Source organism: Hemitrygon akajei, chromosome 8 (assembly GCF_048418815.1).
Source record: "Hemitrygon akajei chromosome 8, sHemAka1.3, whole genome shotgun sequence".
Classification (NCBI taxonomy): domain Eukaryota; kingdom Metazoa; phylum Chordata; class Chondrichthyes; order Myliobatiformes; family Dasyatidae; genus Hemitrygon; species Hemitrygon akajei.
In genome coordinates, this window is record NC_133131.1 from 5,095,864 (window position 1) to 5,120,410 (window position 24,547).

The following is a 24,547-nucleotide window of genomic DNA, read 5'->3' on the forward strand; positions in this document are numbered from 1 at the left end:
GAGAACAGGTCATCACGTGACCTCCCACTGGCGGGAAAATTACATCATGTGACCTCACACTGGCGGGAAATTGCAGCACCCCACCATAACAAGACCATTACAAATGCTGACCAGATATTCAATTACATCATGGTCATGAGACAGTCGCAAGATACCCACGGAGTATGTAACAATATTTTTTATATTTGCACAATTTGTTGTCTTTTGCACACTGGTTGAATGCCCATCTTGGTCTTTCATCGATTTTATTATGGTTATTATTCTTTTACAGATTTATTGAGTATGCTAACAGAAAATTGAACCTTAGGGTTGTATGTGGTGACATATATGTACTTCGATAATAAATTACCACTTGCTCTTGATTTTTTCCCCCATTATTTGCTGAAGACCTTGCTTAATTCCCGGAGTATGTTCCCCAAAAGGGGAATGCTTCCTGGTTTTATTACAATGTAAACCTTGAAAGTGAGCGCTCTGTCCTCTTAATAGGCACAGTCCTCGATGGATTTACATCAGGGAAAAGTCTGCTTTTGCAATATGTTGAGAATGAGCAGGAACAGTTTGTTGTTTTTTCATCGCACTAATCAAACTTAATCCCAAGTCTCTAATGAGTGGGATCCAGCTTTCTTCAATTGGCTTTTATCGTTATGCTGTATAAGTTCCATAAATTTTACAAGTTCTTCTTTAAGAGAAAAATTTCATCAATAGTTTGCAAAACTGATGTATTTTCATTGTAAAATAAATCTGATCAGTTTAATGTTGTGTTGCACTGCACGGGAATGTTTCTTATAAGAAACAACACTGAAGTCTAGTTCTCTTCCTGGTTACTTATCTTGTTTCTTAAATCTGCAAAGTAGATGGTGCAGACACTAAATGGATTCTCTCCTTGCTGTGCTAGCCTTGCTATGCCCCAAGCAAAGCTGTTCGTTTGTCTCCAGAGTGCATTGACAGAGTTGTCAGAAAAACACGTACAACAAGCTGGAGGAACTCAGCAGGTCGGGCAGCATCTGTGGAAATGAGCAGTCAACATTTTGGGCCAAGACCCTTCGTCAGGACTGAAGAGGGAGGGGCAGGGGCCCTAGAAAGAAGGTGGGGGGGAGGGTGGGAAGGAGAAGGCTGGTGGGTGTCAGGTTAAAAACCAATCAGAGGAAAGATCAAGGGGTGGGGAGGGGAAGCAGGAAGGGGATAGGCAGGAAAGATGAAGAAGGAATGTAAGGGGAAAGCACTGTGTAATAGAAGAAGGCAGAATCATGAGAGAGGTGATAGGCAGCTGGAGGAGGAGGCAGAGTGAAACTGGGATGGGTGAAGGGAGAGGGAGGGAATTACCGGAAGTTGGACAATTTGATGTTCATACCAAGGGCTGGAGACTACCCAGACGGTATATGAAGTGTTGCTCCTCCAGCCTGAGTTTGGCCTCAGAGGAGGCATGATATTCTACTGCCATGATGAGGCCAAACTCAGGTTGGAGGAGCAACACCTCGTATACCGTCTAGGTAGTCTCCAGCCCCTTGGTATGAACATCGAATTCTCCAACTACCGGTAATTCCTTCCCTCTCCCTTCACCCATCCCAGTTTCACTCTGCCTCCTCCTCCAGCTGCCTATCACAACTCTGATGATTCTGCCTTCTACTACACAGTGCTTTCACCTTACATTCCTTCTTCACTTTTCCTGCCTATCCCCTCCCTGCTTCCCCTCCCCCACCCTTTGATCTTTCCCCTTACTGGTTTTTAACCTGACACCCACCAACCTTCTCCTTCCCACCCTCCCCCACCTTCTTTATAGGGCCCCTGCCCCCTCCCTCTTCAGTGCAGACGAAGGGTCTCAGCCCGAAATGTTGACTGCTTGTTTCCACGGATGCTGCCCAACCTGCTGAGTTCCTCCAGCTTGCTGTACGTGTTGATTTGACCACAGCATCTGCAGTGTACTTTGTGCTTACAATCATTTAAGTCTGGTCATTTATAAGGCACTAGTTTGGCCTGTGACCATAATTAGGCTTGGACAGCCATTGCAATTTTCTTACTGTCAGTATCCGGGCAGGTTATGTGGTCTGAGTTGTAGAGTAGAAAGAGGGTCTTTTGGCCCATCATATCCATGCTGACCAAGATCTCTGTCCAAGCTGGTTCATTTGCCTGCACTTGACCCATAACCTTCAACTCTTTCTGTCCATTAACTTGTCTAAATGCATTTCAAATACTAATTGTACCTCCTCCTGCAATTAGTATAGTGGTTAGCGCTGTGCTTTACAGAGCCGGTGATCACCAATCGGGGTTCAATTGCTGCCTGTCTGTAAGAGGTTTCTATGCCTTTTCTGTGACTGTGTTGATTTCCCAGGTTTCCTGTTTCCTCCCATGTTCCAAAGACGGTTAGGAGGTTGTGGGCATACTATGTTGGTTCTTGGGGACACTTGCTGAAACCTCGGACAGTGTTGGTCATTGACGCATTTCACTGTAGGTTTCAATGTACATATAAAGCTAATCTTTAATCTTTCCTCTGGCCCCGTGTTCCATATACCCAGCACCCTTTGTGAGGAAAAGTTACCTGGTGGGTCTCTTTTTAAATCTTTCCCCTTCTCAACTTAAATCTATGTATTCTACTTTCTATTTGGAAAGTACACAGACAGGAATATAAGAGGAGCAACTCCTTATATTCCATCTGGATACTCTCCAACTTGATGGGATGAATATCGATTTCTCCTTCCTCTAATCCCCACTGTGACCTATACTTCTTTTCACTTACCTGTTTCTTCCCCCTGGGTCCCCTTCTCCTGTTGTCCACTCTCCTCTCCTATCAGGTCTTTTCTTTTCCAGCCCTTGACCTTTCCCACCCACTTGGCTTCACCTATCACCTTCCAGCTAGTCTCTTTCCCGTCTTTTCCCCCTCCCCCTCCACATTCTCAGTCCTGAAGAAGAGTCTCAACTCAATGTCGTCTGTTTACTATTTTCCATCGATGCTGAGTTCTTCCACATTTTGAGTGTTTTGCTTATTCTACTTTTAGACTGCCCTAACCTGGAGAAAAGACTGATCATCCTCATTATCTATGCCTCTCATAATTTAGCAAGTCACACCACACTCAGGTTGGAGGAGCAACACCTCATATTCCACCTGTGTGCCGATGGTGTGAACATCAATTTCTACAACTTCCTGATGACTTCTTCCTCTCCCCAATCTCTTTTCCCGTTCTCCATTCTGGTTCCTCTCTCACCCCTTCTCGTCTCCTCGCCTGCCCATCAGCTTCCTTTGGTTCCCTTCCTTTTTCCCTTTCTTCCACGCTCCACTCTCCTCACCGATCAGATTCTGCCATCTTCAGCCCTTTACCCCTTCCACTTACCCCTCCCAGCTTACTTCATCTCCTCCCCCCCCCCCACCTGGCCTCACCCATCTCCTGCCAACTCATACTTGTTCCCCTCCCTGCTAAATCTCTTGTTTATCTTTCTATAAATCTTGTCTTTAATCCTTTCCCTGCACTTACCTACTACCAGTTATGTTGGAATCTCTCCTCTGTGGGCTGTGCTAGCTGTATCAAGAGTCTAGTCCAGGTCCTGGCAGCTGGGATGTCACTTCCCGACAGTGACTGTCAAGAGGTTTGTATATGAGCCCACAACTGGATATCCTGGCAAGCATCCCCCAGTGCTGGCCATGGCCATTATAGTAAAATGTGTAAATGCTGGTGCCAGAGAATGCCTTTGTTCCGAGTAGGGGAGAGTTCATGCAACATTCTTTAAAGAGCATTTCTTCTGATTTTGAAACAACTGGTGATGCTGTTCCAGCAGGGCAGGGTTTGCAGTTAGGTCTGTAAAAGGATGCTTTTTATGGCAGTCATGAAAATATCCTGACTTGAAACATATCTATTTTATTGTAGTCCTCAAATCCTGAGCAGAGTTTTGCCCTTATCAAGGATCAGCTTGAATCACCATATACATTTAGGAATTAGGAATTCGCTGTGGTGTGCTGGTCAGGGCGCAACATGCAAAAAAAAAATTCAACAATTATACAGGATAAAGAATTATATAAAAATAAGATTAGAGATTAAAGTATGGATATGGAATAAAAAGTGCATAAATACATAAATACCTGGATGTATTAACAAAGTTATTTTGAGTGCATTATCTTTGCTGCATACGGTCACAGTTTTAAACCTCCACACTGCAAGTCCTTTCTCATCACCAGTTTGGTGTTAGTGATACATCATGGAGATTTGCTTTTCCAATTATGTCCCATTCTGTTCAAAGTCGGGAACTCTGTAGTCGCATAACCAGAAGGAGGCCATGGCAACCACTTCTGTAGAAAAATTTGCCAAGAACAATCATGGGCAAAGAACGACCATGATCACCTGCATCATATGACACGGTACATAATGAACAGACAAATCACATAACCACTGATGTGCTTAAAGATGTGACTCTTCAGGTCTAGTTGCTGCATTAATTACCATTAAGAAAATGATCCCAGGTTCACATCATAAGATATTTGGCATTTCTGTAATAATGAACAGAATTAAGACTGCTGGAACACGGAGCATCTGACAGGGTCTTATATCAGCTATTCAGCATGTGAATTTTTCTTAAGTGGGCTGTCAGTCTTTAATACAATGAGAAATGTATTTCTGCTATTTCTCTGATATTCCTTTCAACAAAAACTAGGCTGCGGTATTTTTGTGTTGATTTAGTGCTGGGGCAGCATGATAGCATCACTGTTACTGCCAAGCTTTATCGCAACAGTGCTGTGAGAATCAGCATTTAGTTCTGTCACTGTCAGTAAGGAGTCTGTAAGTTCTCACCGTGACCACATGGGTTTCCTCCAGGTGCTCTGGTTTCCTCCCACATTTCAAAGGCTTAGGGTTAGAGTTGGAGTTGTGAGCTTGCTATTTTGATGTTGGAAGCATGGTGACATTTGCAGTCTGCCCTTAGTACATCCTTGGACTGTGTCGATCGTCGGCACAAACGATGCATTTCACTACATGTTTCAGTGTACATATGACAACTAACACTAATCTTTTATCTCTGTTCTGGTGTTTGGAAGCTTCATTTTGAACTTTAACAAGCTTTGTTTACAGGATCTGGACAATGATGGCATTTATTCTGCTAAAATCCCTCTGCTTAAGCTGTAGTCCTACATTTCTTATAATCATTTTAAAATTTCAATTTTAGGATTTGGAAGATGTTTTCCTTTACTGTTAACAATATGTGCAAATTATCTCTGTGCGATGGTGTGTGGGTGTCCACCTATTCACCCAAAATTTTGCTTCTGCTCTCCTGTGGAAGCAAGTGTTTACTTTATTGTCGTCAAACAATTGATACTAGAGCGTACAATCATCACAGCGATATTTGGTTCTGCGCTTCGCGCTCCCTGGAGTACAAATCAATAGTAAATATAATAAAATTTAAATTATAAATCATAAATAGAAAAGAGAAAGTAAGGTAATGTAGAAAAACTACACAGAGAATCGAAGTACTGCTTTTGCTTGTTAGTTAGCCATGGTTTGCAAACCTTTTTTTTAAAGGTGCTTTAGTGAAGTGAGTTTGAAAGTTCAAATTCTTATAATTCAGACAGATGTCGTGCCTTATGAACCTGATTGAATTCTTTGAGGATGTAACAAAACGTACTGATGAAGGTAGAGCAGTGGATCTAGTGTATATGGATTTCAATAAGATTCCACATGCAAGGCTCCTTCAGAAAGTAAGGAAGCATGGGATCCAAGCAGACCTTGCTTTGTGAATCCAGAGTTGGCTTGCCAACAGAAGGCAGAAGGTGGTTGTAGATGGTCTGTATTCTGCATGGAGGTCGGTGACCAGTGATGTTCCACAGGGATCTGTTCTGGGACCCCTCCTCTTGGTGATTTTTATAAATGACCTGGATAAAGAAGAAGGGTGGGTTAGTAAGTTTGCTGATGACACAAAGGTTGGGGGTGTTGTGGATAGTCTGGAGGGTTATCAGAGGTTACAGCAAGAGATTGATAGGATGCAGAATTGGGCTGAGAAGTGGCAGATGGAGTTCAACCCAGATAAGTGCGAAGTGGTTCATTTTGGTAGATCAAATTTGAAGACAGAATGTGATATTAATGGTAAGACTTTTGGCAGTGCGGAGGATCTGAGAGATCTTGGGGTCCGTGTCCATAGGACACTCAAAGCTGCTGCGCAGGTTGACAATGTTGTTAAGAAGGCGTATGGTTTGTTAGCATTCATCAACCATGGGATTGAGTTCAAGAGCTGTGAGGTAATGTTACAGGCCTGGTCAGACCCCACTTGAAGCACCTCAGTACAGGAAAGATGTGGATACTATAGACAGAATGCAGAAGAGATTTTTTACAAGGATGTTGCCTGAATTGGAGGACATACCTTATGAGAATAGGTTGGGTGTACTTGGCCTTTTCTCCTTGGAGCAGCGGAGGATAAGTGGTGGCCTGATAGAGGTGTATAAGATGATGTGAGGCATTGATCGTGTGGATAGCCAGAGGCTTTTTCCCAGGGCAGAAAAAGCTAACATGAGGGGGGACATAGTTTTAAGATGCTTGGAAATAGGTACCGAGGGGATATCAGGAGTAACACAGAGAGTGGTGGGTGTGTGGAATGCACTGCCGTCAGCAGTGGTGGAGGTGGATACAATAGGGTCTTTTAAGAGACTCTTAGATAGGTACATGGAGCTTAGAAAAATAGAGGGTTATGCAGCAGGCAGTTCCTAGAGTAGGTTACATGGTCGGCACGACGTTGTGGGCCGAAGGGCCTGTAATGTGCTGTAGATTTCTATGTTCTATGTCTCTAACCATACATCTTTGGAATATGGGAGGAAGCTGAAGCACCCACAGGACACCCAGGCATTCGTGGGAGAACGTACAGACATCTTGTAGACAGTGGTGGGATTTGAGCCCCTATTGTATAGCTGGTGTTGTAAAATGTTGCACTAGTTGCTGTGCTACCATGCCGCTGAGATACACCGTACTGAGGGCCAATATATCTCAGTCACTTTCCAGGAGTTCTATACATTTAGCAGGAAGGAAATGAATCAGATTTTTTTAAAAGCCGACTGGGCAGATGTATCTAAAAGCTCCCAGTGGGTTCAAAACTGTACGGGAGAAGGACTTGTCCATCAGAATTCCCAGGTCCAGTGAATCATCTGATTTACATATTCTTGTATTAAGAAGCCACACAGCTTTCTCGCTCCTAATCTCTTGGCACTTGACTTTGGTACCGCTGTCTGTTTTAGCATAATGTAGTGGTTAGCACATTGCTTTATAGTACCAGCAACCTGGGTTCAATTCCTGTTGCTGTCTGTAGGAAGTTTGTACGTTCTCCCCATGACCGTGTGGGTTTCCTCTCTCAGTCGCACCAGTTGATAGGTTAATTGGTCATTGTAATTTGTCCTTGTGCTAAACTGGGGGTTGCTGGGCGGCACAGCTTGAAGGACATGTCCCACACTGTATATCAATAAATAAATAAAATAAGCTCGCGAATGGATTCGTTCCTGGTGCCAGCATTCAGAATGCATAAAGATGTTTATAGATACCTATTACCAGCCTGTAGTTTTTTGAAGAAATGTTCTTAAATAGTTTTCATTATTAATTAAATTATATCTTTAGAGATTAGTTTTACTTGCATGGGTGCATCAATCTGTACAGTGAAATGCATCATTTGCATCAAATCAAATCAGTGAGGATGTGCTGGGGGCACCAACACAACATGCCCACAACTTGCAAAGCCTAACCAAGGTCTTTGGAATGTGGGAGGAAACCGGAGCACCCGGAGAAAACCCATGCAGTCACGGGGGAGAATGTGCAAACTCCCTAAAGGCTGCGCATTGGGCTAGCTTAGGGACATCTGTTGCTGACAAATAGTTCTGTTCTGACTTGGTTTCCAAATTAGGTTCGCTTTATCAGTTATTGATTCGGTGCATGTCATTTTCCAGCTGTGCAGTCATCTGGCCATTGTCACCACTTTAATATTGTATGTGACGTTTTAAATCAGTAGATATGAACAGAGTTATAAAGCATGGAAACGAGCCATTTGGCCCACCACATCCATAATAACATGCAAATTACTTGAGCTAATATGGATTACATTCCAGTGAAAACTGGACAGATAATTTATGCATGAATATTAAACAGAACTGGCCGTTTGGCTCACAATGTGAAGACTCTAACCTACCCCCAGAACAATCTAACCCTTCTAACAATCTAACTCCCACATAGTCTTTCATTTTTCTTACATCCGTGTACTTGTCTAAGAGTTTCTCTTAAATACCCCTAATGATTCTGCCTCGTTCCATGCACTCCATACTGTAAGACGTAGGAGGAGAATTAGGCCAATTGGCCCATTGAGTCTGCTCCACCATTCTGTCATGGCTGACTTATTATCCCTCTCAACCCCATTCTCCTGCCTTCTCCCTGTAACCTACAATACCCCTATTAATCAAGAACCTTTCAACCTCTGCTTTAAATATACCAGTGACTTGTCTCCACAATAACAGTCTGTGGCAATGAATTCCGTAGATTCACCACCCTCTGGCTAAAGAAATTCCTCCTCATCTCTGTTCTAAAGGGATGTCCTTGTATTCTGATGCTGTGCCCTCTGGTCCTGGACTCCCCCATTATACAATGTTCCATAATTAGGTTAGAATTAATTGGGTTTGTCAGGGGTCGCTGGGGCAACATCGCTCGAAGGACTGGAAGGGCCTACTCCATGCTGTATCGCTAAATAAATAAATCCTCTCCACTCACTCTGTGTATATAAAAGAAACCCATATCTGACATTTCCCTCCCACCCCCCCCATACTTCCCTCCAATCACCTGAAAGTTATACCCTGAAAACGGTAATGATACGAGATAGCTGAATAAAGCTTGGAAACATGGTGATTTATGCAGTGATCACTTTTCAACTGAATTTCAGTCTCTTCTATCATTAAATTAAGAGGAGCATCTCTCTCACTGAATGCCATTTCTCTGCTAAACTTAAATCTAATCATCCATAATTGCCAAATGTTAAGTAGTGAAGAACAGTGTGGACAAAAATAAATGGATTAGTCACTGCATCTGGAATTATCCTTGGCTTAGTGCTCTTAACTGTGCAGTTGAGCTAAATGTCCGTAAAGACTCCACGACACTAACTAAAGTGAAAACCCATGATAGTATGACCCCAAAACGGTCAAAGTCAGGGAGTGAGTTAGATTATTCTGCGTTTTCTGTAGTTGCATGTGATCCCTTCCTCTTGATCTTTCATAAAGACCATAAAATAATGCAACCTGCTGTGAGTCTCCATTATTCGAGGTGAAATAAGACCAGAGACATAGGAGCAAAATTAGGCTCATAGAGTCTACTCCACCATTTCATCATGGTTGATTTATCAACCCTCTCAACTCCATTCTCCTACCTTCTACTAGTAACCTTTGAAACCCTAACTAACCTCCGCTTTAAATTTTCCCAATGTTTTGGCCTCCTCAGCTGCCTGTAGCAATGAATTCCACAGATTCACCACCCTCTTGCTAAAGACATTCCTCCTCGTCTCTGCTCTGAAAGCACATCCTTCTATTCTGAGGCTGTGTCCTCTGATACTCCTTCAATTGGAAATATACTCTCCACATCTACCCTGTCTAGGCCTTTTAATATTCAACAGGGTTCGATGAGATTCCTTCCTCCCCCCCTCGCCATTTTTCTAATCTCCATTGACTACAGGCCCAGAGCCATCAAATGCTCTTCATACATTGCCCTTTTATGCTCAAGATATTTCTTGTGAACCTCCTCGACTCTCTCCAGTACTAGCACATTTTTTCTTAGATAAGGAGCCCAAAGTGCTCACAATACTCCAGATGTCCTTGGGGGGAGGAGGTTTTGGGGTTCTTGCATCTTTTTTCTGTCTTTCATTCTTTGGGTTTTTTCCCTTCTGTTTCAAGGATGTCTGTGGAGAGTAAGAATTTCAGGTTGTATATTGTTTACACTCTCTGATATTAAATGGAACTATTGACTACCATGCCTTATACATTCTCAGCATTACATCCTTGCTTCTGATGTTTCTAATTGAAATGTGCAGGTTCTCCACTTTCTGCCATTATTCATTCGTTATTGAGGTTCAGATTTGCTGGTGGTTTGTAGTCATCTCACTCTGGCTCTGTGCCTGCTGCAGATGAAATGGGCTCTTTACTGGGATAAATTACAGTAATGGAGACAGACTGGACTGGCAGGGGCTGTTTTCCCTGAAGCAAAGGAGGCCAAGAGATGATATTATAAAGGTTAATAAAATCATTAAGGGCATAATTAGTTTTATAATCTTCTATCTTTATTTGTCACATGTATATCAAAACATATAGTGAAATGCATCATTTGCATTAGCGATCAACATAGTCCGAGGATGTGCTGGGCTCAGCCTTCAAGTGTTGCCATGCTTCCAGTGGCAACATACCATACCACACTTACCAGCCCTTACCTGTATGTCATTGGAGCCAGAAGATGGGGAGAACGTCCAAGCTCATTACAGACAGTGGTGGTGGTAATTGAATTGTGATCACTGGCACAGTGTTACCATGCCACCCCCGAGGTAAGGTAGATAGTTGCGGCGTCCTTCCTAGAGCAGCAGACTCTAAAAGTAGAGGGCATAGGTTTAAGGTGAGAGGGGAAAAATTGAAAGGAGACTGAAGGAGTAACTTTTCCCACAGAAGATGGTGGGTGTATGCGGTGACAGATGTCGAGGTGAGTGCTGCTACAGCATTTAAATGGCATTCTTGGGCAGATGAATGGGTAGGTTCATCGACTAGTCCGGGTATCAGTCGGAATGCTACGAAGAGACCTGTTCTGGAATTGGAGGATTGTCTGTGTGGATGGGAAGGAGGAAAGGGGCTTGATTTGCTGTTTGTCGTGTTCTGTGTTGTTCTGCCTCACATTGTGGGCATGTTATGTTGGCGCCAGAATGTGTGGTGACATTTGTGGGCTACCCCCAGCACATCCTTGGGTCTGTTGGTCGTTAACACACACAATGCATTTCACTATGTTTTGATGTACATGTGATAAATAAAGGTAAAGGTTGAGGGTTTGGCCAAATATAGGTGCCTTGTCCCCAAAAATCCTTTCGGAGAGGAAATCAGAAACTCCTAGCAGGCCTGCATGTCACTCCAGTATTATTAATGTAGATGTTGCTTGTATGCCTCTGCAGTTTGGGAGCAATTAGGGATGGTTAATAAATGCCATATTTTGTTTGTTACATCCATATCCATGATGTGAGTAATAAAATAAAAATATCCTCAACAAAAAATGCAGAGGATAACTTGGCAGGATGGGCGGCGAGTGCACAAATTCTCGGCCACATTTCTTTTCTAGGACGTACGTGGCTTCTCACCACTCCGCTGAATTATTGTGTGTTATCTGCACAGTTTTTATTTCTTGCCAGCGTCGTTTCTCAGAGTGAAGCCAGCTGCTTTGTTGTTTTACTTTATGCACAGTTTACAGGACTCCCGGAAACCGAGGCCAAGATTGTTCAGCATCGCTGTCCTTGGGGTAGGCCAGAGGTTCTGAGATTGAGGGTTTTCTTGTCTTCACTCCAGGTTTCCAGGAAAGCAGACACGCCATCCAACTCTTGGATAGAATTTGGTGTTTTGCCAGCATGCAAACAGCACTTTATTTCAAAGCAAATAACCTTTTGGGAATAGAAGCACTTTGCAGCCATGACATGGTTATGCATGGTGGTTTAATACTGATTTTATAAAACGCCTGTTTAAGTATTTGGAATTGGCCAAACGAGAGTGTATAAATCATGCATACGGAAGTCCGGTATACTTAATTCCTCACATTACAGGATATTGATCCCTATGTGGAGCTTCATTGGATTTAATAGCAGATCTGGGCAGCAGAAGGCAAACCTCACTTCCTGTAGGGCAATGTTAAAGTGCTGTTACAGTTCATCGAGGGTTAAATCACTTTGAACACCTGTTGAAAAACTATGAATTGATTTTCTTACTGTCTCTGGGAGTTGGATTTCTTGTGGTTTGATCTAACAATTGCTTTGACTGAATGTATGCTGTACCGCCTCCTCCCCTCCCGCTCCCTGCTCCCCACCAACGCCCCATGCTGCGTAGACTACCTCTGGAGATCATGACTGTCGTCTGTCAGTGTGAGGATATAGAAACCATTGAGGGGGTCCCTGTATATGTTACAGGGGTTGCACAGGTAACTGGTTCTTAACCATGCTCTATTTTCTCGACTTGTTTTCTTTCCCCTCTGAATCCTCATCCACCCTCCTTCCCCTTCCTGTGCTTCCCCCCCCTCCCCCAGCAGCAACTGAATGTTGAGCTCTGCTGCGGCACCTTCACCGCTTTATCCAAATGGCATGGCCTGTAGCACTGTAGGTATCGCACAAAGGAAGCGGATTAAACCCAGCCAAGAGGCAATGGGCAAGAAAGAGGTGGATTAAAAGTACAGACTAAAAATTATTTATTTAATAGTGAGTGTGCGTTGAGTGCACACATCTGAAGGCCAAGACTGCCTCCTGCCCCTTCTGAACAAACTATTGATTACAACTTGCAATTTTCTAATGGACAGTTGGAGTTTCACCAACATTCATTAGGTCTACTGATTGTAACATTTATTCACTTGGACAACAAACATAATTCTGTTCTGCAGGGAAGTTGCAGCCTCCTGCGCTAAATTATAGGGATTGACTGGGCATTAAGAATTATTGCCCGTCCTGAATAATGACCCATGTTGTTCAATGTAATGGCTGATTCTTTATAAAAGTTCACTGAATAACACAGTTGACTTAGCAACTCCAGGAGATATAACTGATTGACTACACTGTGAAGATCTCAGGACAGCCTCTTTGGACCAATCTAATGGTTTTTACTTTATCAGTTACTTTGTACAGCTTGGGGTTTACTCTGTACAGGTTGGGGTTTAAAGAAAAAAAATGAGATTGCAAGAAAAGAGAAGTGAGGCTTGAGGCCTGTCATGTGACCTGGAATTTGCGAGTGTTTTACGTTTTTCACAGGATTTCCCTTGAGATTATGACGCTTCAGCCCAAGTGTGAGGATGTAGAGACCGCAGAGGGGGTAGCACTAACTGTCACAGGGGTCGCTCAGGTAAATAACCCCACCATCCCAAAAAAATTTGATTTCTAAAAGAAAAAGAAGTCTTTGCAACCTAAGTCTGTCAATAGGCATAATTAAAGCTTACTAATGCTTTTGCTTAACTTAACAAAACAGTAGGAGGTCACAAGTCTGTAATTTTTTATATGAATAATGTTCAAGGGTGGAAAATGTGCTCCAGCAGGGCCTGACTGTGATAACATTCAGGCTCGAGGCTATTTACTGATAGCTCATTGTGTCGTGTTTTGGAATATCACGTTTCTCAGGATGAGCTGTGCAGTGTATTGTACCACTGTGAAAAGCATCAAAATTATATGTGGATGAAACATTCACACACCATCTGAGGTAAAACGTAAAACTTTGCTTATGTTTTCCACCTTTGAATGTTGGTGGTGAGCTGATTGTTCACTTTGGAACCATGGGAACATTCTTCTCTAACATTTGGTTAACTTTGCAGGTTCTAATTATTTTCTTTGTTGCTGACATGTGTTTCTATTCTGCCTCACCCGGTTTAATGGAACTGCATGACCTTACAATGAATGGCATTCTCCCTGTTTTGAGCCCATACATTGTGGGAAGTCGCAAGCATCCTAAATTGTCTTGGTGTCTTGTATTGGGGCATAAGCTTTTTTTTTCTGGTACTACACGTGCCTGCATGCACCATAGCTACCTGTGGCTTTCACCAGGCCACACATTTCTGGCAACAAGTGTGCAAGATTGCGGGAATATATAACTAATAAGCACCAGTGACTTTTGTTTATAATTGTAGACAGGTTCGTTGGATTTGAAAATGGAGGCATTACAAAAATCTGGTGGTTATTCTGAATTATAAAACATTGGTCAGACTGTAGCAAGTGTATTGTGTTCAGCAGAGCAGCTTCTGAATATAAAGTGGCAATGTATTGACTGTTTTTTAACCAACAGTTATATCCAGCTATATCACCATTTGATTGTCAATTTCACAAATGAATTTTGTACTTCAATTGGCTCTATAAATAATAACTCTTAAATTTTAATAATTGAATGTCAATTGAGGCTTTTCATTAAGTGTGAGAATGCAGAGATCAAGAGAAGGGTTGCTCACATAAATAACCCCACAATCCCAAAAGCAAACATTGCCTTTTTTGTTCTGGGCATTAGGTTTGTTTTTTTTCAGTGCTATGAACATAATCTGTTAGTTATATCACAGAACCCTTCCGACAATGAAATTTAATTTCCTGCAGCAGACTCATCAGATCAGGAACTGTTTGAGACAGACTGAAAAAGCAGAGATAGAACAGTAACCTTCTACACCAGGTAAGTTGCACAGGGAGACATTAATCACCTGAAGAATTGAATAGGGGAACAAAATCTTGAATGAAGCATCATGACCAAACAAAATATGGGAGAATTTATTGCAGTGCCAAACTTCGAAAAGAAATGAAGGCTGGATACTGAGAAATGAATGTTCAGATTTTCAATGGTAACTTCAAGATGGTTGGATTCTATTTCTTTCGATGTCTGGTTTCCAATCTAAGCTGCAGAGAAATCTCCCAAGCTGAGTGTTTATTTGTCTGGTATATGCATGCAGGTTCTCTGCAGACATTCTTTCCCAAGAACTCTTCACAACTTGAACAAGACACTTGGCAGAATTGTGACTGCATGCCAGTATGTTTAGATAAAAATATTGGCTAACCAAAGGGAACGCGTAGAGAGACCAGTGCATCCAGATATCGCCACAATCCACGTTCGCGCCTGGCGGAAGATACCTGCAGCCCTACATCGAATGGCAAATCTATCCGTTCGTTCATATTACAGGCTGTACCTAAGTCAGGAGTTCATATGCTGGAAAGGACCTGATATGTAAGGAAGAGCAGCGGGAATAGCTCTTTGGCTCCTCAAACCTGCTCCAATATTCAATAAGACAAAGTCTACATATTCTCAGGCATATTAAACATTTCCTCACCCACTTCCCCAAGCCTTTTACAGTAAATATTGGAGCCAGTTGAAATCCTTATGACTATAACCCTATCACACTCCTCAGTTTCCTGTACATCTTCTTAGCTGATGTTGTTAGACCTGTCGTAAACGCTCAACAAAGTGATCACTTACTTCCACCCCACCCCTTCCCCAGTTGCATCCATGGGGCCTCCTCTTACCCCTCGTTACTATGGTTTGAAGTCCCTTAACTAAACTTAATTGTCTTATGATTTTCTTAATATTAGCGTAGCATTTAGCACAACACTTTACAGCAGCCAGCTGTAAGATTGGGGTTCGATTCCTGCCACCGTCTGTGAGCAGTTTGTACATTCTCACCCATGACAGCATGAGTTTCCTCTGGCTTTCTGTCACACTCTAAAGATGTACCATTAGGGTTAGTGAGTTTTGAGCATGGCATGTTGGCAGTGACACCAGCGAGCTGCCCAGTACAATGCCTGCTGATTTGATTTGACGCAAAATGACACTTTTCACAGTGTTTCAATGTGCGTGTAACCAATAAAGCTAATCTTTAATCTTAGTAATAGATTCTAGCTTTCCCTCAATGGTGAATATTAAGCTAGCGGATGTAACTGATCTTTAGAGTCTGTCATCCTTCTCTTTAATGATAGCATACTTGCGGTTTTCTGATACTCTGGGACCTTTAGTTGGTTACACCTACTGCATCCACTGTCTCTTCACTCATTTCCTTAAAGAGCCTCTGATGCAGGGTATTTGACCCATAAGTTACCAAGTTATCTTCTCTTCCAATGGAGATTATTTTAGCTGTAACGAGCATTTACTATCATAGTTTCTTCAAAAATGAAAATTGATCCAAATAAAATCTGCCATTTTTCCTTATTAATCCTTAATCTTGTCCTCTGTGAGACCAGCGCTTGTTTTGGAAATACCGATAGAAATTCTTATTTTCTGCTACTTGCTGATTTACTCTCATTCTGTCTTCTCCCTCTTTATATTTTTTCCATCACACTTTACTACTATCTAAACATTTCACCTTCTTTTGACCTATTGCTAACCTTTACTGGGGGTAGCATTATATCTCGTTGATTTAATACCATCCTTAACTTTGTTAAGTAACAACAAAGTGCATTTCTTCCTCTTGAGGCTTTTAGTTACTCTGGTCTGTTCCTTTTGAGTTTCATTACATAACCTCCTTCAGGATCTGCTCACGTCTCTTCTTACCTTTGACTGTTTTCCCAGACCACTTTATCCACCTCTGTCCCAGTTACATTGCAAATTCCTTTAAGTAAGTTCAGGACACCAACTTCAGATCCAAGTTTCTCATGTTCAGAATGAATTATAATTTCCCAAGGTCTGATCATACTTTCCAAAGAGACCCTTTACTCATTACTTATCCCTGATCTATTACACAGTACTAGACCCAGAATGGGCTGCTGCCTGGTTAATTCCTGAATTTGGATGCCTCTCCTGACCCTCACCATCTAGAGCAAGGAACCATGTTTGAATCTGCAGTTTGATGCCATGTGGCATTTGGTACAGAGATCCTAAACACTTATTATTGTAGGGAATCGGCTTTGGGGGGGGGGTGGATAACAGAAAATCTCCAAAGGCTTCAGCGACGGCATTAAAGCTGTGGAGACACACAATGTCACCCCTCCCACTGAAAAAACAATTCCTAGTGTTAGTTTCAACTTGTATATAAACCTGCTCATGTTTCTATCCTACTGATATTCTGGACATATACTTCTGACCGTCCCCCTCCCCAAACAGGGCACCATGGTAGCGTAGCAGTCAGCACAACGCTATTGCAGCTTGGAGTTCAGTTCCAGTGCCATCTGTAAGGAGTTTGTACTTTCTCCCTGTGACCACATGGGTTTCCTCCAGGAGCTCTAGGTCCCTTCCACAGTCCAAAGACTTACTGGTTAGTGGATTAATTGGTCATTGTAAATTGTCCTGTGATTAGGCTAGGGTTAAATTAGTGGGCTGCTGGGTGGTGCGGTTTGTTAGGCCGGAAGGGCACAGTATCTCTAAAATAAATACATAAACATTCCTGATCCTGACTTAACCTTCAGTATGTGGATCTGTGAATAGTAAGCCAGCAGATAATGAGGACTTACTGTGTGTGCAGGGTTATTTCTGGAGTCTAAATACCTAAAATAGTGCAGTGTATTAGCATAGTTTAATTTTAACAAGATTCACTAGTTCAGGGTCATACAGAATATCATTCACAGCTTAATTGTTACCATTCTCGCTTTCTAAATCTTTAATTGTATGTTAGGGCCCCATTAGAGAGACTTGAGTCCATAATCCACACAGGGTTATAATACTGAGGGTTACAGTCTCTTGGGTCAAAGTTTACTTACTTCCTTTGTCACTTCCTCCCTGTTCAGAAGAGCTGATGATTTGGTGAGACCTTGGCTGTCTCAAAGACGTGACTTTATTTCAGAGAAAATCAGAGGAGCTCTGCTCCATTTCTGGGCCAGTAATTACCTCTCATCCTTGGTATAAATACGAGAAATTCTGCAGATGCTGGAAGTCCAGACCAACACAGGGAATGCTGGAGGAACACAGCAGGTCAGGCAGCATCAGTCGATGTTTCTGGCTGAGACCCTTCATCAGGACTGGAAAAGAAAGGGGCAGAAACCAGAGTAAGAAAGGAAGAGGAGGACAAGCAGGTGATAGGTGAGACCAGGTGAGGGAGAAGATGTGTAGGTAGGGAAGGGGAGATGATAGTGATAGAGGTAAAAGGCTGAAGGAAGAGTCTGTCAGGGGAGCACCACTGAAGAAACAGGAGGAGGCACCAGAGGGACTTGATGGGCAGGTGAGGAGAAGGGGTGTGAGGGGAGCCAGGATGGGGAATGGAAAAGAAAGAAGGGGAGAGGAGGGAAATGACCAGAAGTTGGAAAAATCAATATTAATGCTATTAGGTTGGAGACCAAACATGATATGAGGTGTTGCTCCTCCCACCTGAGTTTGGCCTCATCGTGGCATAGACTGGCATGTTGGAATGGGATGTCAAATTTAAATGTGTGGGCATGGGAAATCCTGTCTTTTCAGATGGATGGAGTGAAGCTGCTATACAAAGTGGTTCCCCATTTTTTTTTGGTTGGGTCACACCGATTAAAAGAGGAGACCACACCAGATATAATAGGTGACCCCGACAGACTCACAGGTGAAGTGTTGCCTCACCAGGAAGGACTGATCAGGGTCCCGAATGGCACTGAGGGAGGTGGTGTAAGCAAAGGTACATCATTTATCACACTGGTTGTTGGCATATTGCTTTGTGCAAGTTAGCTATGGTATTGTCATATATCAAAAATACAGTCCCTTCATCACAGCCTAATAAAGGGGCTTGGCCCAAAGTTTTGACTGTTTATTTCCCTGCATAGATGCTGCTTGACTTGATGAATTCCTCCAGAATTTTAGTGGGTGTTGTTCAAGATTTCCAGCATCTCCAGAATCTCGTGTCTGTGTTTTGCTGCCTTGTCTATTCGAGCTTTATTTCTGTGTGACAATTATGCCAATAAAATAACCTCCAGTGTGATGTAAATTGTTTACAGTCACAGGAATTCCCACTGCTCATTGTGCATTGTTCGGCTAACCGGCTGTGTACATGGATAATGGAAGAGGAACATATTACATTGTCCCCCTTTGTCAGAGTTAATATCCATTGATATAAGGCTTTGAGAAAAGATGACTATTGTGTGTTTGGATAGAGGAAATCTTTAAATGCAAAGTTCAAAGTAAATTTTTTATCAAAGCGCTATCTGCCACCATATACCATCTTGAGATTCGTTTTCTTGCAGGCATTTATAGGAAAATAAAGAAATACAATAGAATTTATGAAAAACTATGCATAAACTAAAACTGAACTGTGCAAAGGACAAATAGAGCAAATAAGTACCCATATATGCATAAATAATACTGAGTTGTACAATCCTTGAACTTGCATCTGTAAGTTAAATCACGAGAATTTTTAAATATAAAACTCTCAAGTGTATGTTAGTGCAGACTTTGGCCACATTTCTGCACAGAGAATCAGCCGCCATAATCTGGATGCTAGCAGATTTGTTATTTCTTTAAGTTTGGTCTCAAGAATTCCCCTTCAATTGAAAGAAACTGTTCAGTGTATTGGAACATACAGACCAGTGGGTGCCAGCATTGCTGTCCTGACTAGTGAATGATTCTAGTCCAAGGAATAAAGATGTGAAGGATTTTCTAAACTGGGAGCGAATTCTGAAATCAAAAGTGCAAAGAGACAGAGAGCCCTCTTGCAGGATTCCCTAAAGATCAACTTGCAGCTTGAGTCAGTAGTAATGTTAGCATTAGTTTCAAGAGGGCTAGAATATAAAAGCAAACATCTAATGCTGAGGCTTTAGAAGGCATTGGTCAAGTTGCCATTGGAATATTTTTGGAGAGAGCAGTTTTTGGGCCCCTTATATAAGAAAGGATATACTGGCGTTGGAGAGGGCTTCAAAGGTTATGGGAAGAAGGCAGGAGAATGGGGTTGTGAGGGATAATAAATCAGCCATGATGGAATGTTGATCAGTCTCAACTGGCCAAATGGCCTGGTTCTGCTTTTCAGTGGTCTCATTTTAAATATATAGTTTAATTTTAATATTTTGTTTCCCTTAAAATCTATATTTTAAGTTAACAGGAAATGATTATTGGTCTTCCAAATCTGTAGGTTAGAGGATGAGGAGAGAAGCCACCAAGAAATTTGCACTGTCCCAGAGCTACAGAGTAGATGTGCTGGCAAGAGCATGTGGCAATGTCCAGGTGAGGGCAGCATTGGACTCAGCCGTGATAAAGACTAGAATAACCCTGCTGAGATCCGTTGAAAAGGCTTGCACATGAAACACGTTAAGCAAGATTGAGATGAGAGGGGACAAGCTGTGCTCTCAAAATATTTCTGTTGAAGGTTCAAGGTATTGTTCAGTGGAGAGTCACTGTGGTTAGTGACGAAGTAAGTGTCAGCTCTTCATTGCTGGTCAGTGATAATTTGGGATGTGAGAGAATTTCTCTCGTGATGCAGTATTGCACATTAAGGTTCTAGTTCCCTCATCAACATGAATTAGTTTAGGCAGCTCAGCTTCTATAATGCATTAATGCTCAGTGAAGGGTAAATTTATTTTTGAAAAGAGTGTTCCATTTGGAATGATTTCCTCCCACCTTTGGGACCTCAGACTGACTTGTCCCCTCGTTAGTAATCCCTTTCTGTAAGGACTTAAGTTTTAACAAGATTTCCTGGGCTGAAGTTCCCAGTGTCCCATGTTGCCCAGGGAGAGTGCCAGATATAATTCTCTTCCAATAACTCCATGTCCCCTGCATCCTTTTCTAAAGTTGGCAGCCATTTCATGGGCAGCAAGTGAAATATTTTTTAGCTGTCAAGTTTTGTCAGGATTAGGAAGTGTGTGTAACAAGTAGGAGATGTGTGATTTTCTGTGACCATTGCAAAGCCTCTTTAAAACTACCACAGGAGAAGCAGTTGATATTCTGAGTAAGATAACAATTAAGGACATAGAGCAGCACGGTACAGGCCCTTCGGCCCAAGGTGTTGTGCCAACCTTATACCTACTCCAAGATCGATCTAACCCTTCCCTCCCACATAGCCCTCCAGTTTTCTGTCATCTATGTGCCTGTCTAACAGTCTCTTAAATCTCTCTAATGTCTCTGCCTCTACCTCCACCCCTGACAGTGCTTTACTCACACCCACCACTCTCTTAAATAGAAACTACCTTTGATATCCTCTCTATACTTTCCTCCAAACACCTTAAAGTTATGCCCACTTGTATTAGCCATTTTTGCCCTAGGAAAAATCCTATCTCGCCCATGCTCTCTAATCCAGGCAAAATCTAGGTAAACCTCTGCACCCTCTCTAAAGCTTCCACACTCTTCTCAAGTCAAGTCGCTTTTTATTGTAATTTTGACCATAAACTGCTGGTACAGTACACAGTAAAAATGAAACAACGTTCCTCCAGGACCCTGGTGCTACATGAAACAACACAAAACTACACTAGACTATGTGAGACAGCACAAGGCTACACTAGACTATGTAAAACAACACAAAAACTACACTTGACTACAGACCCACACAGGACTACATAAAGTGCACAAAACAGTGCAGGGCAGTACAATAATTAATTATTAATAAACAAGACAATAGGCACAGTAGAGGACAAATTTCAATATTATAATAAATGATGTAGATGTCAGTCTAGACTCTGGGTATTGAGGAGTCTGATGGCTTGGGGGAAGAAACTGTTGCACAGTTGTAATGAGGCAGCCAGAAATGAACACAATACTTGCAAGTGTGGTCTAACCAGAGTTTAAGAGCTGCAACATTACCTCGTGGCTCTGTATTTCTACCTTAAGAATTTTTTCTAACTAAAACACGTGTCCATAAATGGTATAAGTCACAGAGCTGAATGCAAAAGAACCAACTATGTAGAAAGAGATGGCCTCTTGCTGCATTGTTTTTAATTGGGTGGGCTATAAAATTAAAATGTAGGTTTGTAGCTAGGCTGAGTAATTTGCCCTACCAAGCCCAGGCTGCTGAGAGTGTCCTCCCTGCACCTTAAACTGAGCCACCTCTGGTGCACAGAACACCCAGGGGAGAAGGAACTGCAGAGCATTGTTAGCTGCAGAGATAATTGATCACTGATTCACACACTAGCACCTGAGCTTGTTTTCTTCACTTTTTAATTAGTTCCTGGAAATTATGAAAGATGTGCACGGTGTGTTTTTCAGATTTCAGACGTCACACATGACAGCGGTTACTTGGTGTGTCTATGCTGCCAATGCAGCTGGCTAACTGTGAGAATGGTACACAGAGACAGAGATGGACACACATGGTGCTAGAGGAACTCAAAAAGTCAGGCAGCATCATTAAAGGGAAATAAACGGTTGATGTTTTGGACTGAGACTCTTCATCAGCACTGGAAAGGAAAGGGGCAGAAGCTAGAAAGAAGGTGATGAAGGGGAGGGGAAGGGGTATAAGCTTGATAGCGAGACCAGGTATGGGGGAACAGATGGTGAAGTGAGAAGCTGGGAGGTGCTGGGTGGATGAGGTAAAAGGCTGAAGAAACACATTGACAGAGGCAGAAGAAGGAATCTGATAGGAGAGGACTTTACTGGCACAATTAAGCCACGCTCAGGTTGGAGGAACAACCCCTCATATTCTGTCTGGGTCTCTTCCATCCTGACAGCAAGGTCTCCTTGGATCCCATGCCACCTTACTTTCTTCTTTTTTTTTTCTAAATTTTTTTTTATTAGTTTTTCAAAACATTTTACAAAATTAAAAACCCCAAATCCCAATGAGGAGCATTAATACAGTGCAAGATTAAGCATACAATAACAATATGCTACAAAGGAAGAGAATTTAACAAAAAAGCACCTAAATTAAAGACAAGTGAGCTTAGTGTCCTCCCCAAGCCCCACAACACAAGAAAAAAACAACAACAACTCCAGACCAACCACCACACAGTATAAAGAGTATAAGTCCGGACAGTCAAACTCCCAGACTGTGAATACACTTAGCAACAGAGGATAATAATGCCTGCTACCAGAAAAAAAAGGGAGCTGAAAGCAAGGGACCGAAAAGAAGAAGAAAAAAAGAAAAAAAAAACCCTAGTCAAGAGGAAGGTTATGAAAGTACTCGATAAAAGGTCCCCAGACCTTATGGAACTTTAGATCCGAATTAAGAACTGAATAATGAATTTTTTCGAGGTCCAAGCAGGCCATAATGTCGTTAAGCCATTGCACATGAGTAGGCGGAGCAACATCTCTCCATCTAAGGAGGATCAAGCGTCTCGCCAGGAGAGAGGCAAAGGATAGTATTCGGCATTTGGTCGGACCCAGACATAAATCTGTCTTGCCCCAAAAACCGAACAGAGCAATTAAGGGGTTAAGTTCTAGGTGCTGATTCAGAATATCCGATAATGTAGTGAAGACATCTTTCCAGAATTTCTCCAAGCTAGGACAGACACCTTACTTTCTGAAGGAGCCTTACATGTGGAACCTTATCAAATGCCTTACTGAAATCCATATGCACTACATCCACTGCTCTACCTTCCCTAATCAGATTATGCTCTCTGTGTTTTGTTACATCCTCAACGAATTCAATCAGGCTCGTAAGGCACAACCTGCCTTTGGCAAAGTCATGCTGACCATCCCTAATCAGATTATGTCTCTCCAAATGCTCATAAATCCTGCCTCTCAGGATCTTCTCCACCAACTTGCCCACCACAGATTTGTAGAATCATTTCAGTGTTGTTGTGAGTGAAGTTATACATGCTGGTTCAGGAGCCTGATGTTGTTGGGTGATAATGTAGTGATTATGCTGATGAAGGCTCCCATCCCAAAATGTCCACTGTTTTATTCATTTCTGTAGATGCTTCCTGACCTGCTGAGTTCCTCCAGCATTTTGTATGTGATACTCTGGATTTCCAGCCGCTATAGAATCTCTTGTGGTTATTCTATGATGGGCTTTCATCCAGGGGTCAAGCAAAGTCCCATAGAATCACTCACTGTTTAATGCAAGGGAGTGGGCAGAGGTTGGATGTGAAGTGTAATCAAATTGTCCAAACCCACCAGAAGTTTGACTTGGAGCTTTCAGAAGTACATCCCTGCTTCAGAGTGCTGCCTGTATTTGTCTGAGACCTTGATGAGGATGGTCTCGCACGGCTGCAAATGCAAGAGTGTAGATCAGTCACTCAGTTGTGTCGGTGCTGCATGTAGAACAGTACGCAGGCCCTTTACACTCCTCTAAGATCAATCTAACCCCTCCCTCCCACATTTCCCTCTACTTTCTATCATCCACGTGCCGATCTAAGAGTCGCTTAAATGTCTCAAATGTATCTGCCTCTGCCACCACCCCTGGCAGTGCGTTCCATGCACCCAGCACTCAAGTGTTTTAAAAAAATGTACCTCTGACATCACCCCCATACTTTCCTCAATTCACCTAAGAATGAACATATCACTGCTTATAACGACCTCATTCACTCCACATAAAGACCGTGGTAGAACAGTACAGCGCAGCACAGCCCCTTTACCCGACTCTAAGATCAATCTAACCCTTGCCTCTCACTTTGCCCTCCATTTTTCTTTCACCCATGTATCCGTCTAAGAGGTTCTTAAATGTCCCCAATGTATCTGCCTGCTAGACTTGCATTATGGGATAATTTTGTAAAGGGTGGGACCTATTCTGTTCCTTGCCTTCTGAAGTGTTGGAGGAGTGAATGGCATTATCTTAGTGAAGAGGAGAAAATGATTTAACAGAAGGTGTCCCAGTAGCCCTTCTTCAGCTCACAAATAGTGAACACATTGAAGGTCCCAGTGGTCCTGATACCTAGTCCCATTCTTATCCCTGCTCGCCTACTCTTGACGGGTGAGACAAATTGGTTGCTCAGTTTGTCCTGCACCATTGCCCATGTTTAAAAATGCAGCTGCAGCCCATACTTTCAATTGGTAGTGGGCAGCCACTGCTGTACAGAGTGAAACTCAGGGCAGGATTGAGTTGCCTGTCATACCCACTGTAGTCGGATAATCCCGGCA

At 42.5% G+C, this 24,547-nt stretch overlaps 1 protein-coding gene across 3 annotated transcripts in view; it reads left to right on the top strand.

Annotated features, from left to right (window-relative positions):
• Positions 1 to 24,547, top strand: part of LOC140731584 (flotillin-2-like) — a 132,887-nt gene that overhangs the window by 66,415 nt on the left and 41,925 nt on the right. Inside the window, exon 3 of one of the 3 annotated variants that reach the window (XM_073053120.1) lies at positions 12,050 to 12,140. The exons of 1 other annotated variant lie outside the window; for it this stretch is intronic. In XM_073053120.1, coding sequence (XP_072909221.1) covers positions 12,050 to 12,140 — 91 coding nt within the window. Of the gene's footprint in view, positions 1 to 12,049; positions 12,141 to 12,957; positions 13,049 to 24,547 lie in introns of all 3 variants that reach the window. One more of the 3 variants, XM_073053119.1, reaches the window with a different exon arrangement.